The following is a 17,178-nucleotide window of genomic DNA, read 5'->3' on the forward strand; positions in this document are numbered from 1 at the left end:
GGATTTTTGAGTCCTTCTTCTGGAACCAGGAGAATTGGAGCTGGGTCTGCAGGCCTTTTAGCTCATTATGGACAGCTGGAATCCCCTGATGGCCTCCAGAACCAATGCGAAAGTGGAGCATTTCTTCAGTCATCAGATGGAGGTAGCCTCTGAAGGGATAGATGCCCTAATTCATCCATGGATGATGGAGAAATCCCTCTTCCTTTCCCTCCTTTGCCTGTGATAGACCACCTGTTGCTCAGGGTTGCATGTTATCCTTCTCTTGTCTTGCTAATAGTGCTGGGTTAGCCTCACTGGCTGTGATGCACAGACCTCGTGCACCTGTTGGAAGATGACTCTCTCCCATTGTCCAGAGTTTGGGGCCTTCTCCTGCAAAGGCTAGTAGAAATGAAAGATCCGGATCCTTTCTGTCTGACTGTCTGACCATTGAGAGGAGGTGCTTAATGAAGCACCTTTTTTTCTTCTGTGGTGTTCTCTACATTACTCCACTCTTCGAATTCCTCCACGTCTCTGGCTTAAGTCAGATTGTGGAAGACTTTTGAAACCTGTTGTGTGGGATGGTCTCTGTCCCCTTGAGGGCTCAGGTCCCTAATATTCTGGGCTTCTTGCAGCAAGGTCTTGACCAGTATCTGGCGTTGAGCTCCCTGAGGTTCCATGATACTTATCCCCAGGGATAATCAGTGGGTTTTACCACAGTGAACTACAAAGCTGCTGTCGCGTGCTCGAGGACCTTGGCAGACGGTCAGGCTTCTTCCCCGGGAGCACTGGGTTCGTGAGTCCTTGGGCCACTACCGTGGAGTGGCAGTGGCAGGCAAGATCACCTTCAAGGTAGAGATGAGACAAGACTGGACCGGAACCCCGGACTGGAGTTCTACACAGGAATACCCGGAACTGGAACGCACCGGACGGGTGCGCACTGGAGTGGAGCCCGCTGGACTGGAACACACTGGAGTGGCCCCACTGGACTGGAACATACAGGAGTGAAACCCGCTGGACTGGAACACACTGGAGCGGAACCCACGGGACCGGAACCCGCTGGACTGGAACACACTGGTCCTAGGCTTCACCTACGCTTAACCACCTTTCCCCGAGGGTTGAGCCCTCAGGTTCGGGCGGCCGGCAGGGCTTACAGGAAAAACCGGAACTGGAACTTGCAAGCAGGAACAGCAGGAATGAGGATCCAGGAGTGCCCCCTGGCACCTAGGTGAAGGCAAGGCAGACAGGCTGGGAATGTCTGGGTTCCGGCAATCGGCAGGTTTAACACAATGACTAGTAAACTGTACCCAAGCTAATAGGAAAGCTATACCCAAGCAAACCAGTCATACACTGGAAACATACACAGAGCAAACTCAGGAGACTTAGTAAAGCTATACACAGAGCAAACTCAGGAGACTTAGTAAAGCTATACACAAGCTAACAAACAAAGCTGTGCCCAAGCTAACAAGTCATACACTGGAAACATACACAGAGAACTAGCAAAGCTATACACAGCTAACAACAAAGCTGTGCCCAAGCTAACAAGTCATACACTGGAAACATACACAGAGAACTAGCAAAGCTATACACAGCTAACAACAAAGCTGTGCCCAAGCTAACAAGTCATACACTGGAAACATACACAGAGAACTAGCAAAGCTATACACAGCTAACAACAAAGCTGTGCCCAAGCTAACAAGTCCTCCACTAGGAACATACACAGAGAACTAGCAAAGCTATACACAGCTAACCACAAAGCTGTGCCCAAGCTAACAAGTCCTACACTAGGAACATACACAGAGACTAGCAAAGCTATGCACAGCTAACCACAAAGCTGTGCCCAAGCTAACAAGTCCTACACTAGGAACATACACAGAGAACTAGCAAAGCTATACACCAGCTAACAAGCAAAGCTGTGCCCAAGCTAGCTAGGCAAACATGGAAACTCACACAGAGCAAACAATGTAGCAGTGAACAGAGCACTCCACATACCAGGGCCCTTAGACGAAATGCAAAGGCAAGGGCTGTAGTCTCTAAGTGATTAATAAAGCCCTTCCACACCAGAGGCACAGCTGCAGCAATCACCTTGCATCCAAACAGAGGCTTGACACACAGAGAAGTCAGCCCACAGGAAGGAACAGCGGGAGCCATCTTGGATACTGGCAAAGAGGAGTCGGCGGCAGCCATCTTGGAAGAGGCATAGCCCACGCAGGTGAGGTTCAGTAGGGCAATCAGCACACAGAGCCTTAGAGAAACTAAGACAGAGACAGACACAGAGACAAGCAGAAGCCAGCACAGACACTGACTCCCAGAAACAGGGTAAGTCTGAGGGTGGTCATGGCCACAGACGTGACAGCTGCACTGAGTAAAAACATAATTTCTCAGGTTCGTGTTAGATGTACTACTGTGTAACTTCATGGCATGTCCCCTAGTCTATGTACTTTTTGAAAACGTAAACAATCTGTTTTGTTTACCTGCTCTAATCCACTCAGGAATTGTAAACTTCTATCATATTCCCCCTAAGCAATCTCTTCTCCAGCATGAAGAACCTCAACCTCTTTAAGCCTTTCCTCATATGAGTTGTTCCATCCACTTAATCATTTTGGTCATCTTTCTCTTTTCAAAATCCCCCTATAATTTTTTTTTGAGAAGTGGTGATCTGGAATTGCACACATTATTGCTTCATGGAGTGACTGCATCTTGAGTAAAATGTAAGCAGCTATTGCTGCCATATAGTGAGGAGCAGTAGGAGTTTTGGTGCTGCTCTATCGATAGTGCTGAGGTTTTGGTGGTGGGAGTTGGAGAGATGTGAGATGAAATGGTGTCTCGATGCAATGCCTATGCACTTTATTCTCTAATAACTTGTCAATCCAGCTTTAAAAATTGTTAAGCCAAACAGCCCAAAACCCTTATATTTTTTTGTCTCGGTGCTTGTTTGTCTCATGTTGATGTTTTCTAAATTCTTGAACACATATTTGCCTTATCACGGCCAGTTAAATAGCCAGTTAATCTCCTTGGCTGAAAAAGCTGATCTCCAAATAAATAGATGTTTTCCATGTTTTATTTTGTTTTATTTCTATTGATTACAAATAGTGTGAGCAAGGTGTGAAAGAAACACCTTTGTGTAAGAGTGGTGCAGTACCGCATGGCTTTATAGACTTCAGGGACTTTGTGGGTATTAGGGATAAAATTTGAGAATTCTTAATTCTGTGTCTATGGGAAAAACATGTTAAGTATTAGTCTCAAATGCTCACTTGTCAAGTCCGGTTCAGTAATCACCAAGGCACAAAATCATGTTCATTTTTATTTTTTCTTGAATTCTGCTAGATACTGTGGTTACAGTGATCAGTACCTGTGCTTAACTTGATAAATGAGCTGGCCTCTTAATTCAGTAGTAGTACTCTTTTCCACAATGCTGGAGATCTGAATTTGGTTTCAATCAGTGTTCTGCTCCTTGGTTTTAGTTTAGGCTGTGGAGGCAGTATTTAAAGTAGGGCTGCATTTTGATCAAAAATTTTAATAGCACCATTAAAGGCAGGGTGGAGCCAGCAGTCTATTGGGGGGGGGGGGGCACAGATTTATTATTTCTTCCATCTCTACCATTCCCCCATCCAACACCTCTGTTTCTTCCTTCTTCCACCCTCATGTCCATTATCTCTTTATTCCTGCCCACCCTAAGTCCAGCATCTCTCCCCTTTCTTTTCCTTTCCTGGTCTTGTCTGCAGTTCTTTCTCAATTCTCTCCTCCTCCACGCGGTTTGACGTCTCGCCCTGCCCTGCCCAGCCCACAGTACTCTCTCAATTCTCTTCTCTCTTCTCTCCCCCCCCTTTCCCCCCAGTATACCTGTTCAAAAGCAAGCAGGTCTCTCTGGTCCTGCAGTACTAGCAGCAGCCATGTTCACTTACATACATACTGTACATCGCCGTGAATGAATTCTTTCAAAAAGTTAGTAAATAAATAAATACTCGCAGGCAGCCTGTGGCCTGCACCAGCCGTTTTCCTCTGACCCATCCTTTCCTTCCAAAAACAGGATGTTGAGTCAGAAAGGACATGGGTCAGCGGGAAAGGCCTGGCGCAGGCCAAAGGCAGCCTATGAGTATACCTGGTGCTGCAGGAATGTAGACTTAATTGCTTTTGAACAGGTACACAGGGTTTGGAGGGAATTGAAAGATTTGCGGGCAGGGCCGAGAAGGGAGGGAGAGACATTGGACCATGCATGGGGGGAGTAGGAGAGAGGAAGAAGGCTTGCAACACTCGATTATTAATTGCAATGAATAATTATAGCATTAATTGTGATTAACATGCAGCCCTAATTAAAAGTACTACATTTGGAAGGGGGGAGGGATTGAGATGGAGTTTCACTCATTGCACTTTGGGGACACTCAGTGTTCAGACTCATGATGCATGTGGGCTGTGTTCTTCCTCAGGGTGGTGGCTGCTGTTGCAATGGTCCGGCAGAGTTGGAAAGGAAATATGAAAACAGTAGTGTGTGTATTTCAATTTAGTTCACACTTCTTTTTTAAATTGCTAGTTTAAAGTGTTACATTCAGTTTGTACCTGAAGCAATGGGTGGGGGGAGGGGTTAAGTGACTTGCCCAAGATCACAGGGCGCACCAACAGGATTTAAACTGGTTGTCAGCCCAATGTTCTAACCAGTAGTCTTCTCCTGCACTGTAGTCGAACTTGGAAACCTTAAAGGAGCAGAAGAAACTGCTGAGACAAAAATGCATGAGAGACAGATAGTTAAGTGATCTAGTTCCGATAAAACATTCAACAGCATCCTAGAGCTTTGAGAAATGCAAGATAAAACCATCCATTACTAAGCATCCTACCAGACCAGTTCAGAACATGTGTGTCATTTCCATTGACTAGTGAGTGAAGACAAAGAAAGAAAGTAGTTCTTTGTGATTTACCCCTTAACGGTATTGTGCAGCCATAGAACATTCAGTATTTCTCTATCTCCAGCGGATAGTGATGGTGCACTGTGCAGGTTCTGGGCTGGACAGACAGTTTTGCTCCTAAACCAGTTCTTACTAGTAGCATTGTGCTAGAATTTCTTTCAACATATTTATTTATTTATTTTTATTTATTTGCTGCATTTGTACCCCACATTTTCCCACCTATTTGCAGGCTCAGTGTGGCTTACATTATGTTGCAAAGGCATCATCATTAACAGAGAAAGAGGTTCGGCATAATGTTACATATTAATGTGTAAGAAATCAGATAAATAGGGTCAATAGAATGATATACATAACATAAAAGTGAGAGCAGGTTTAAGATATAATGATCAATAATGATAATATGATTAAAATAATCAGATTAGAAGGGATCAGTATTAGTTGGTTCAGGTATAGATTGGAATCAAGTCATTAAGGACATATAAAGGGCAAGCCTGGAGAAGCAGAGAGAGGCTTAGGAAATACTTGGTGCCCAGTCTCTTGCCTCTTACTCCCCTTTTCAGCTCCAGGATGGTTTTTTTCTTGGAGTTGAAGAACCTTTGCAAGATAGAGGAAAGCTGGCTTCTGGTTCTCTTAAAGAGTTGGATGCCAGTTGAGCAAAAAGAGATTTTATTTTCAATGCACTAAGCCCAGAGAGGAATATATAGAAGTCTGAATCCCTTCTCTCCTCCATTACCTGTCATTCTCCTACAACCCTCAGGTACTGCCTCTGGACATAAGAGAAGCACAAAAAGATATGCTTTTTCTTTTTGCAAACGGATTGATCTCTCATGGTAGGAGGCGGTATTGGGCACTGCTTTTAAGCAGGTAGCAGTCTCCATTGTGGGCCACAGCATGGTCTGAAATTTGATTCTGGTGCGTCTGGTGTAGTGCTTTGATGGAAGCTGGATACCGAACCCAGTACTTTAGTTTGGTGGCACTTGTTACGCAGTTCTTTCAGAGCCCTCTGAAGTTTAGCCACACTTTTCTGACTTTTCAACTCCTTTGTTATCTTTTCTATCTTGTGTTTCTTTCAAGGGAAAGAGTGGGGCAAACAGGCATTTTCTTTTTAGCCCATATGAGAGTGCGTTTCTATGCTGCTTTTGCTCCCTTGTCTGAGTTAATTTTCTGCAAAGTATTGCTATCAGAAATTATCCTTATCCTTGATAAATTTAGAATCCTCTCAATACCTGTTTTTTTTTTCTGTCAAACCTCATTAGTTTGTGGTCTTAACTCTTAACATTCCTATTTCTTTAGTTTGTGATTTTTTTTTTTTATTTGCTTACTGTTTCCTCTGTTTTGCCTCACTAGTACCTTGATAAGGTCTACTTTAACAGTTTGCAGGCAGGAAGCCACGTAGAGCTAATTGCTGATCTTTGCAGTCCTCTGACAGGAGGTTGTATCAGTCTGCATTGAGTAATGAAGAGCAAATTTTGTTTTCAGTTCATTAAAAAAAAAAAGAGAGTAGCAGTTTTTCTCAGATTCCTTTCTTTCTCTGGGGCACTCATTTTGTATTAGTGTTCAGCCTTTTTAGGTGTTCTATATTCTCTATCTTTAGTAGTGGAAGATGCTGTTAATAATAATCTGTAGTTCTGTTCTTCTAATTGATGAGTCTACACTTACCATACTCTCCTTTGGCTTCTGGAGGAAAACGGTGAACTTATTTTTCCTTATTCTTGCCTGCAGTGATAAATTGTAAATATACTGTTTGACGGGGTTTCCTAGTTCTACTTTGAGATGGACAGCGTAGTTCAGTTATCTGTATCGAAGCTACTGACTTCAGTTCGCAGGCATTTAACCGATTCTGCGTAGGATACCTGCTTCTGAATTGATCCTAATGCTTCTTGTTGATGCAAGAGTGTAGAGCCCTGTCTCTCTTCATCTGGACTACAGCCTGGTATGCTAGGTCATGGTTTGAGTTCCAGAGCTCGTGGCTGCTCCTCACAGTATCAAAATGCATTTAACTTCACGAAATTTTTTTTTTTTTTTTACATTTGTACCCCGTGCTTTCCCACTCATGGCAGGCTCAATGCGGCTTACATGGGGAAATGGAGGGTTAAGTGACTTGCCCAAAGTCACAAGGAGCTGCCTGTGCCGGGAATTGAACTCAGTTCCTCAGTTCCCCAGGACCAAAGTCCACCACCCTAACCACTAGGCCACTCATAGGATCAACAGCTTACCCTTACAAAATCAGCAGGGCTTATACTCATAGTATTAGCTGCACTTCATCCTCTGTGAGCTGCGCTTCTCACAACTTCAGCTGTGTGTTACCTCATAGTCAGCTAGGCTTACTCTCACAGTCTCATAGGCTTAGCCTTTCAGACATAGATCGGCTTCTCTTCTCAGAATTAGCGAGAATTCATGTCATGAATTTAGCTGAGTATATCTTCACAGATTCAGCTAGGTTTCATCTACCTGAATTAGCTGCACATCACTTTCCCATTGCCTTCAGAAATTGATGGCATTCTGAAGGACAGGATGCAGAGGCTCAGATACTCAAACTCCGTCACTGTACTGAACAGTGCTGGAGAAATACCGACAGATCAGCGTAGAAGAACTCCTCCCTAATGCTCAATGCTAATGAGATGCAAATATAGACGCAGTCATAACGTTGACTATTAGGGAGTTTAGCGGGAGGATAGTGTCTGTCACATACACTGAAGAGTTTTGCATTAAGGACAGCTCTTTAGCGCACGCCCAGAACACCAGAGGGGAGGAGGAGGAAGAGGTGCCGACAACGCGAGTAGAAAATACTACTTCGAGGACTTGGTATCATTACCTAGTTTTTCTGCACCACTGTGCTCCCTTTCCCTTCATTCCCCCTGCCTTCCTTTCTTCCTACATGTTCTTACCTGTACTCCAGTCACTGTTAGCATTTTGGACATGTTGCTGTGGACTGTGTGATAAGGTAAATTTTTCAAGACAGCCCAGAAGAAAAAGGAGCACACTTTGGTGTGTTGCCTGCTGAACATTGGAAAGGAATACGGGATGACCTCTTTAGCATGCATTTGCATATTCATTGCGCTCAGAGCCGGCAAACTTGTTGTTTCATGTGCTCATTGGCTCTGAACATTTGGCTCTAGCAAATGTGGGTGCTAGTCCGGAGCTAATGGCCTCTAGCGCTTGCATTTGCTTCTGAGCATCAGGGCCAGCCAGAGTGAACAAGTACTGGAAAATATTTTGTGTTGGTGGAGCGAGATGTGAGAAGGGGAACTCCTCGTATCAGAGAGGAGGAGGAATGAAAGAGGGTAATGTAAAGGGGAGGGGGGAGTAGGGGAGCTACAAAGGGCTATTGTGGGTTGTTCCATTGTTTATGCAAGGGGAGCAGGAGGGAGGGAGTAGAGTTGCCTTATTAAAGGTATTGTTACATGCAGTTTTAAGTTTTAGAAATAAAACATTAATAAAGATTTAAATAAAAAAAGCAAATATCTTGCAGGGAGTCCCAAATCTTGTCAGCAGAAGAATGCTGCAGTCTAGTGAAAAAGAGCCGCAGTACTTAGTCACTGATAACAGCACTGTGAGCATGGTCATGTCTTGCAAGCAATTTCTTTGATTTCTGTTATGCTGTCCCTTCTCTGTCTCTTGGCATTTGCTTTTCTAAAACCTTTTGTTCTTTATTCCACTTTCCACATCTATTCCCACACTTTTCATCTTCTTTTCCTCAGTCTCATCTTCTACTCTTATTCCTCTACTTCCTGTTCCCTTTCTGACTCCATTAACAGCCCTTCAGCCTTTTTTCTTTTCATGCCTTCCAGCCACCCTCTGTTCTCTCATGTCTCCATCAGTTTTTATTTCATTCATTTACCTCTCTTCTCCTTCCCCTCCCCCTCCAGTTTTCTGGTTCTTGACCCATCTCCTTTCTGAGCCAGCCTTTTTTGTTCCATCTTTGCTATCTCCTCTTGTTCTTCTCTTTCATCCATAACACATTTCAGCTTACCTTTTTAGTGAAATTCAAACTCTCATCTCCTCTCCCTTGTCCATTCCCATTTGTCTCTTTCTTATACCCCCTCATCTGTATCTCTTCTCATTCTCTCATGTCATCTTCCTTTACCATCACATTCCACTTTCTACCCCCTCAGCCAGTTGCATTCCCAGATTCTACACTTCTCCATTCCCATGTGTTATCCTCCTCCTCCTCCATATATTTCCATATATGTGTCCTTTTTCTTTTCTCTTGACGATTTTTATTTTTTCTGCCCTGCCCTCAGCTTTATTTCTGACTCTCCCCTCCAGGCCTTCCTTGCATCTCACCTACCACAGCATCGACTCATCGTAACTACTCCCTTCCTTCCAGTCTACCTCTTTTGTGGTATCGCCCCATCCTCCCTCTCAGTACTTCTTCCGGATTTAATTGTATCTTCTGGACTTTCTCTCTCATCCTTGCGGGGGGGGGGGGGGGGGGGGGGGATGCCAGCTGTTATCATTTTTCTCTTTGTTGTCTATATATTTGGCAAACATGGCATCAAAGAATTATCAAAATAAATGAGAGACAAAACAAGAGGGCTGCAATTTTGTTTTTAGGCTTTGTGGCGGATTTTAACTTTTTATAGGTGTGTATTACTATCTGAGCATAATAGAGGGACATTTAAATATGGAGAAAAACGAAGGATTTTTGATAATTCACATGCAGTCCAACTGATTACCTGAATCTTTCATGCTGCAGTAATTCTGTAGAAACATTCTAATAAGTGGATCAGCAGATAATTTGTATTCTGTACAGAAACACTGAAATATATAAAGAATACAAACCAAAACACCAAAGGGCACTAATGAGTTCCACACAGTCACTCAAATCGAAACCAAAAAAGTGGAAGAAGCCAACCACAATGTCCAGGATGACCAAAATTTATTCTGCAAAAAAAAATGCTGATAGTACAACCTAACATGGGCCATGTTTTGACAAACACAGTCTTCGTCAGGGGAATCTGGGAGGGTGGGCGCGAGCCACCAGTGCCCGGAACTGCTGCTGCACTCTCCCTTTTATTGATCTGATTTATTTTGCAAACATGCCCACTGTTGTGCAGAAAGAGAGGAGAGTTGAAGGAGGCTCCCGCCCGCTTTCCCTCTGCACGGCACAGTAGCGGAAGAACAGCAGCTCCCGCCCAGCTCCCGTCTTACTGCTTCCTTAAATAACTCTCCATTGCCTCAGGTAGAAAGATTAAGAGCCTACTAGGAAGAGAGAGAGAATACATGTATATAATATGCGAGCCATTTTGGTTGTAGCACAGAGAGGCAGTATATCAATGTAGAAAATAGTGGCTCATTGTAACCTCCTACGACAGAAGAGTAATCAGAACTGTTTTCTTTTAGTGATCAAGGAAAAGAGAATTGAGAAAATGGGCATTCAAGCCTTATCTGTCTCTTCTGCTTTCAATTTATGCTTTGAGAAATTAATACACATTAGCTTTGAAATGCTCTTCTTGCTAAGCCTTTGAGCCTTCAATATATTAGCTGTTGATGGCAGGTAGAGGTATGCAGCCAATACATTTTGGTTCATATAGAGGGGCATAATTGAATGGCGAAATCGATGGCTGGCCATCTTCGGGGCCGGTGCCGTAAGCGGGCGGAGCCAAGCGTATTTTCGAAATACGCTTGGCGCTGGCCAAATCACTCGTCGGGTTTGGAACAGGATCGCCGGCAGATCACCGGGATTATATGAGATGGCCGGCTCCGATTTTCAGCCATAATGGAAACCGGACCCGGCCATCTCAAACCCGGCGAAATGCAAGGCATTTGACCGTGGGAGGAGCCAGCATTTGTAGTGCACTGGCCCCCCTGACATGGCAGGACACCAACCGGGCACCCTAGGGGGCACTTAAAAAATCTTTTAAAAAATACAAAATTAGCTTCCAGGTGCATAGCACCCTTCCCTTGTGTGCTGAGCCCCCCCAAATCCCCCCCCCCCAAAACTCACAAGTCTACACCATTACCATAGTCCTAAGGGGTGAAGGGGGGCACCTACATGTGAGTACAGTGGGTTTTGGTTTTTTTTGGAGGGCTCAACATTAACCACCACAAGTGTAACAGGTAGGGAGGGGGAAGGGCTTGGGTCCACCTGCCTGAAGTGCAGTGCACCCACTACAAACTGCTCCAGGGACCTGCATACTGCTGTCAGGGAGCTGGATATGACATTTGAGGCTGGCATACAGGCTGGCAAAAAATGTTTTGGGTTTTTTTTGTGTGGGAGGGGGTTGGTGAAAACTGGGGGAGTAAGGGGAGGTGATCTCTACTTCCCTCCGGTGGTCATCTGGTCAGTTGGGGCTATTTATTGGGACTTGGTCCTAAAAATACATGGACCAAGTCCGGCCAGCGAAATGCTCGTTCGAACCGGCCTTTTTTTTTTTTTCATAATAAGGTGAGGCCGGCCATCTCGTAACCGCGCCCCCTTGAAGGTTGGCTGGCGCCACAACGAAAAAGCAATTGGGACCGGCCAAAATCGGCTTTCGATAATACCGATTTGGCCGGGATTGAGAGAACATCGGCGATCTCCCGATTTGTGTCGGAAGATCGCCGGCGATCCCTTTTGAAAATAAGCCTGATGGGCACCTAAAAATTTAAAGCGCACACAAATTGCTTGCAGGCAATGTATATCTTACACATGTACAGTTGATCTGTGTGCTTAAAGCTTTATTGAATTGCAAAGGATGAATAGGAGAAGAAAACAAACAAAAAAAAAAAAAGCCTGAAAATTGGGAAAACTTTATTTAAAAGAAACAAAAACTGAATTTGTTTTTTAAGGCCATGTGCAGCCCTAGTGGCAAGGTGTGTTTTGTGTGTTTTAAATGAGAAATGATTGCACAGTTTTGAGGAATGTGTGATGCCTGATGTCCCTCTTCTTGTTTTTCCCCCTCCCTCTCTCCTGGTAATTTTCAGGGTACCTGGCTTTTGTCAGGAGGCAATTCAGTCACTTTCTAGTATGTAGACCAATGCTGCTGCAATATACAATCAGAGGAGCTGGGCAATAGATCTCAACCATATGAAACAAGGGTTTTTGTTTTGGGATGGAAAGAGTGGAAGGCTTGTCATAACACTAGAACAGAATAATAATAATAATCAGAAAGCAAGGATAGAGCTTTGATCCTCAGCATGTTCTTTTTCAGTATAATACAGTACCTTAGGTTGAACAGAGCCCTGTGGGTCAGGCATGTAAGGGTGATCTGCTTCAGATCCCCCAGTTGTCAGGAATGGTTGAATCTGTGCATACTACACAGGTGATACATTCAGGCCTAGAGGGGGATGATGGCTGCTGCTTCAATGCTGGACCCCTGCCTACCAAAGATCAGAAGTGAGGATATGCCCCAAAGTTGGCAAATGATGTGCTGTCCTGTTGAGAGGACCAAGGGCAGAGAAAGAGGAAGGGGGGGGGGGGGGCTAAAAGGAAACAAAAACACTTGTTTTTATGGTGTAATTTACTCTTAATAAGGAGTGGAGGAGTAGCCTAGTGGTTAGTGCAGCGGACTTTGATCATGGGGAACTGGGTTCGATTCCCACTGCAGCTCTTTGTGACTGTGGGCAAGTCACTTAACCCTCCATTGCTTCAGGTACAAAATAAGTACCTGTATATATGTAAACCACTTTGAATGTAGTTGCAAAAATACCACAGAAAGGCGGCATATCAAGTCCCATTTCCCTTAATGCCCTTGAGGAAAAATTTAATCATTTGCCATCCCTCTTTCAAAGAATTAATTCTAATTCTGTTGTCTTATGCTCTGTGGAACAGGTCAGTCAAGATGGAAAGTCATTACTTGACAAACTTCAAAGGCCTCTGACACCTGGCAGTTCAGACTCGCTGACTGCCTCTGCTAATTACTCCAAGGCAGTGCGGCATGTTCTCGATTCTATCCATGAGGTATTGCACCACCAGCGACAGCTGGAGAACATCTGGCAGCATCGCAAAGTCCGTCTGCATCAGCGCCTTCAGCTCTGCGTGTTCCAGCAAGATGTGCAGCAGGTTAGTTTGATTTGTCTAAGTAGAATTATGTCGGTGTAATTTTTGTGCTTAAAAGTTTTCTGCATTACACCTATATAAAGAATAGTCATTTCCCTATAGAAATTATATATTATATGGCTATTAGATGTGTAAGATTTAGTAAAGCATATTTCAGGCACAACAAAATAACCTGAGCACAGCAGAACTTGATAGGTGTTGATAGATTTTGAAAATTATTAGTGATGTGAAATTAATATGTAAATTAGTCAAGCAGCAGGTATTACACTTGATAACAATGTGATTATAGGACAATGTTATGGTTTATGGTTTGTTTAAACTTTCTGTACTGCCAAGCCTAACTAGTAGAACTGAGTGGTGTACAAATAAAATATAAGAAATCAAAAAGATGGAAAAGAACGACAATATGTGATAGTACAGAAGACATGTACACAAGAGAAAAGTAGAACACATCTAAAAACTACAGCATGAAAAAATTAACATCAGCAAGTAACCAAAAATTTGCAAGAATGCTGTAACCCAAAAGGGAAAACCCTCACCCATCTCCCTGGTCAGAGGCAAATGCCTGCCCAAAAAGCCAAGTTTTTAGTGCAGTTTTAAGTTCTTTCAATGAGTAGATACCACAAAAGGTTAATGACAAACTATTCCAGATAGTAGGGACCAAAAGATTAAAAGGCAGAATGCCTCCTACTTTCCAACCTCGCACAGTTTTGGTCCAAGAAGGATAGCATGATAGTCATTAATTGACCAAAGAACCCATGCTGGGGTATATGGAATGATAAGGGCAGTTAAATATTCTGGAAAGCACATTCTAAATGCTTTGAAAGTGAGAAAATCAATTTTATAAATGATTCTTTGCATAACAGGTAACCAGTGATTCCTTCTAAACAATGGGGTAACATGATCTGATCTCTTTACATGAGCTAATAGACTAATTGCCACGTTTTGGATAGTCCAACTTTTTCAGTAGAGTATGTATAAGGCCCGCTTGGACAATATCCAGTAGTCCAACTTAGTTATGAGAAGGGATACAATAAGACCATGAAATGCATTGTGTATCTTGATTTTCAGAATGCGTTTGACAAAGTAACTCATGAAAGACTCCAGAGGAAATTGGAGAGTCATGGGATAGGAGGTAGTGTTCTATTGTGGATTAAAAACTGGTTAAAAGATAGAAAACAGAGAGTAGGGTTAAATGGTCAGTATTCTTAATGGAGAAGGGTAGTTAGTGGGGTTCCCCAGGGGTCTGTGCTGGGACCGCTGCTTTTTAACATATTTATAAATGACCTAGAGATGGGGAGTAACCAGTGAGGTAATTAATTTTGCTGACGACACAAAGTTATTCAAAGTCGTTAAACCACGGGAGGATTGTGAAAAATTGCAAAAGGACCTTACAAGACTGGTAGACTGGGCGTCTAAATGGCAGATGGCGTTTAATGTGAGCAAGTGCAAAGTGATGCATGTGGGAAAGAGGAACCCGAATTATAGCTACGTCATGCAAGGTTCCACGTTAGGAGTCATAGACCAAGAAAGGGATCTCGGTGTCATCGTTGATACGTTGAAACCTTCTGTTCAGTATGCTGCTGCAGCTAAGAAAGCAAATAGAATGTTAGGTATTATTAGGAAAGGAATGGAAAACAAAAATGAGGATGTTATAATGCCTTTGTATCACTCCATGGTGCGACCGCATCTCGAATATTGTGTTCAATTCTGGTCGCTGCATCTCAAAGAAAGATTTAGTGGGATTAGAAAAGGTTCAGAGAAGGGCGACGAAAATGATATAGGGGATGGGATGACTTCCCTATGAGGAAAGGCTAAAGCAGCTATGGCTCTTCAGCTTGGAGAAAAGATGGCTGAGGGGAGATATGATAGAGGTCTATAAAATAATGAGTGGAGTGGAATGGGTAGATGTGAAGCGTCTGTTTATGCTTTCCAAAAATACTAGGACTAGGGGGCATGTGATGAATTGGAGAAAATATATCTTCACTCAACGTGTAATTAAACTCTGGAATTCGTTGCCAGAGAATGTGGTAAAGGGGGTTAGCTTAGCAGAGTTTAAAAAAAGGTTTGGACTGCTTCCTAAAAGAAAAGTCCATAGACCGTTATTAAATTGGACTTGGGGAAAATCCACTATTTCTGGGATAAGCAGCATACAATATTTTGTACTTTTTTGGGATCTTGCCAGGTATTTGTGACCTGGATTGGCCACTGTTGGAAACAGGATGCTGGGCTTGATGGACCCTTGGTTTGTCCCAGTATGGCGATACTTATGTAAGTGTCTTGCTGATTGTAGTTGTCAAAGAATGAAAAACCTAGTCTTGAATGGTTGTGAAACTTATGGTGCAAAAGATAACGAAGCACTTGGCCAGACTTCAAACTGTGATTAATAATCTGTAGTAAAGGTGGAAAAGCATTCAATTCAGGGGAAAGGATCTAAGGAATAAGTGAATCTCATGGATGATAATACTTTCTTCACAGATTCCATAGATTGAAGTTATGATTCCTTTCCATGAATGCAACATGCTGAATTTGGAACTAAATAGTATATTTTATTTTAAGAGGTATAGCAATGAAAACAAATGGCTTTCAGACTTTCTAATTGTTTATAGTTACAAACTGCATTTCAGTACAGGTGGTGAATGTACAGCTGATAATGATGGAAAGATGTATTGTGTTATGCAGTGCTAGATTTTTGGTGGTAAGTTTGCCCTCTTTTTGGAGCTAGCAGATAATGTTTTGCCCCTTTTCCCAGAAGGGTTGAGGGTGGTCTAACTCTTGATGGACCTGGTGGGAAGATTAGTGTTTGGTCACATTTCTCATGAAACCTGGAGGGGTGATGGGTAAACAGTGAAATTTACCTCTACTCTAGAAACCTGTTTGTTTCTGAGGGATCTGTGATGCAGCTGTTTAATTTAAGTGTAGGTGTATATTAATGGATTGTTGTGACAGAAAAGTACACAGTAATTTTTAAAATGTATAATTTAATAATTAAAACAATTGATAGCCGCACAGATATAAGATAGGAGAGAAGTTACGTAAAATCTAGTCTCTATAAAACCTCCTTGATTAAACAACTGAGTGTCTGTGGTTCATATCATTTTCTGGTTCCACATATTCTGTATTTTCTGTTGCAAATTTTTAAAAAATGTATTTATTTTTGCCCTGTTTTGGCAGGACCTTGCATTGCTGCTTGTATACATAGAGGGATATTCTGTTCAAGATTACCATATTTTTCGGACTATAAGACGCACTGGACCATAAGACGCACCTAGGTTTTAGAGGAGGGAAATAGGAAAAAAAAAATTCGGACTATAAGATGCATTTTTTCCCTCCTCTAAAACCTAGGTGCTCCGGTGCGTCTTGTCCGAATCCCTCCCTCCGAGTTGGGGATCGCCCTCCCTAGGATTACCTCCCCTCCCCCCGGCCCTGTCACGACCTCTCCCCTTACTCACGCGATCTTCCCTAGTGGTCTAGTGACGTCGGGGCAGGAAAGAGTCGCCGAGAATTGAAGTCTCGCGAGGCCACTTCAATTCTCAGCGGCCATTTTGAATCTCGCCGAGACCATCACAGGCAGCATACAGGAGGATGGAGAGCAGCGTGCTGGGTTTCCTGCCCCGACGTCACTAGACCACCAGGGAAGATCGCGTAAGTAAGGAGAGAGGTCGTGACAGGGCCGGGGGAGGGGAGGTAACCCTAGGGAGGGCGATCCTGAACTCGGATGGATGGAGGGCGGGTGGCATGCTAAACTCTACCTTCGGACTATAAGACGCACCCCCCATTTTCCTCCCAAATTTGGGGGGAAAAAAGTGCGTCTTATAGTCCGAAAAATACGGTACGTTTAGTCCTATATTTCAGGAATGGTGTGATGTGTTCGCATTACTTACAACCTTCTATCATTTGTGCTGTAGCATTCTGGATCAGTAGGAGCTGGTGCAAACCCTTTGTGGTTAGACCAAAGTAGAGTGTGTTACAGTAATCCAGTCTTGATGCTGCAATGGCATGAACCACTTTGATAAAACTTGCATAGTTGTTGCAATTGATAGAGCACTTCCTGAAGGTTGCTTGATTTTGGAAGGATCCGGTATAAGCTTTGAGTCTAGCTGTATTCAAAGGTTCCTGACTTGTTGTTTAAGGGGGACTTTGTGCTCTTAAAAGAGATTTGACATTGGACATATGATTGCTCGTGTTAGGGACCCATAGGAGCTCAGTTTTACTTGGGTTTGGGCAAAGTTTTGTTGTTTGTAGTCCTCTTGAATTGCTTTTGAACAGGTAGTCAGTTTATTCAGCATTGTAGGTAAGTTCTATTCAGTGTGTACG

The 17,178-nt window shown here is 43.3% G+C and overlaps 1 protein-coding gene across 1 annotated transcript in view; it reads left to right on the plus strand.

The window, feature by feature from the left end:
- Positions 1–17,178, plus strand: part of TRIO (trio Rho guanine nucleotide exchange factor) — a 905,131-nt gene that overhangs the window by 389,501 nt on the left and 498,452 nt on the right. The window contains 1 exon segment of the mRNA XM_030209962.1: positions 12,634–12,864. Coding sequence (XP_030065822.1) covers positions 12,634–12,864 — 231 coding nt within the window.

This window comes from Microcaecilia unicolor, chromosome 1, assembly GCF_901765095.1.
Source record: "Microcaecilia unicolor chromosome 1, aMicUni1.1, whole genome shotgun sequence".
NCBI classification, from domain to species: Eukaryota; Metazoa; Chordata; class Amphibia; order Gymnophiona; family Siphonopidae; genus Microcaecilia; species Microcaecilia unicolor.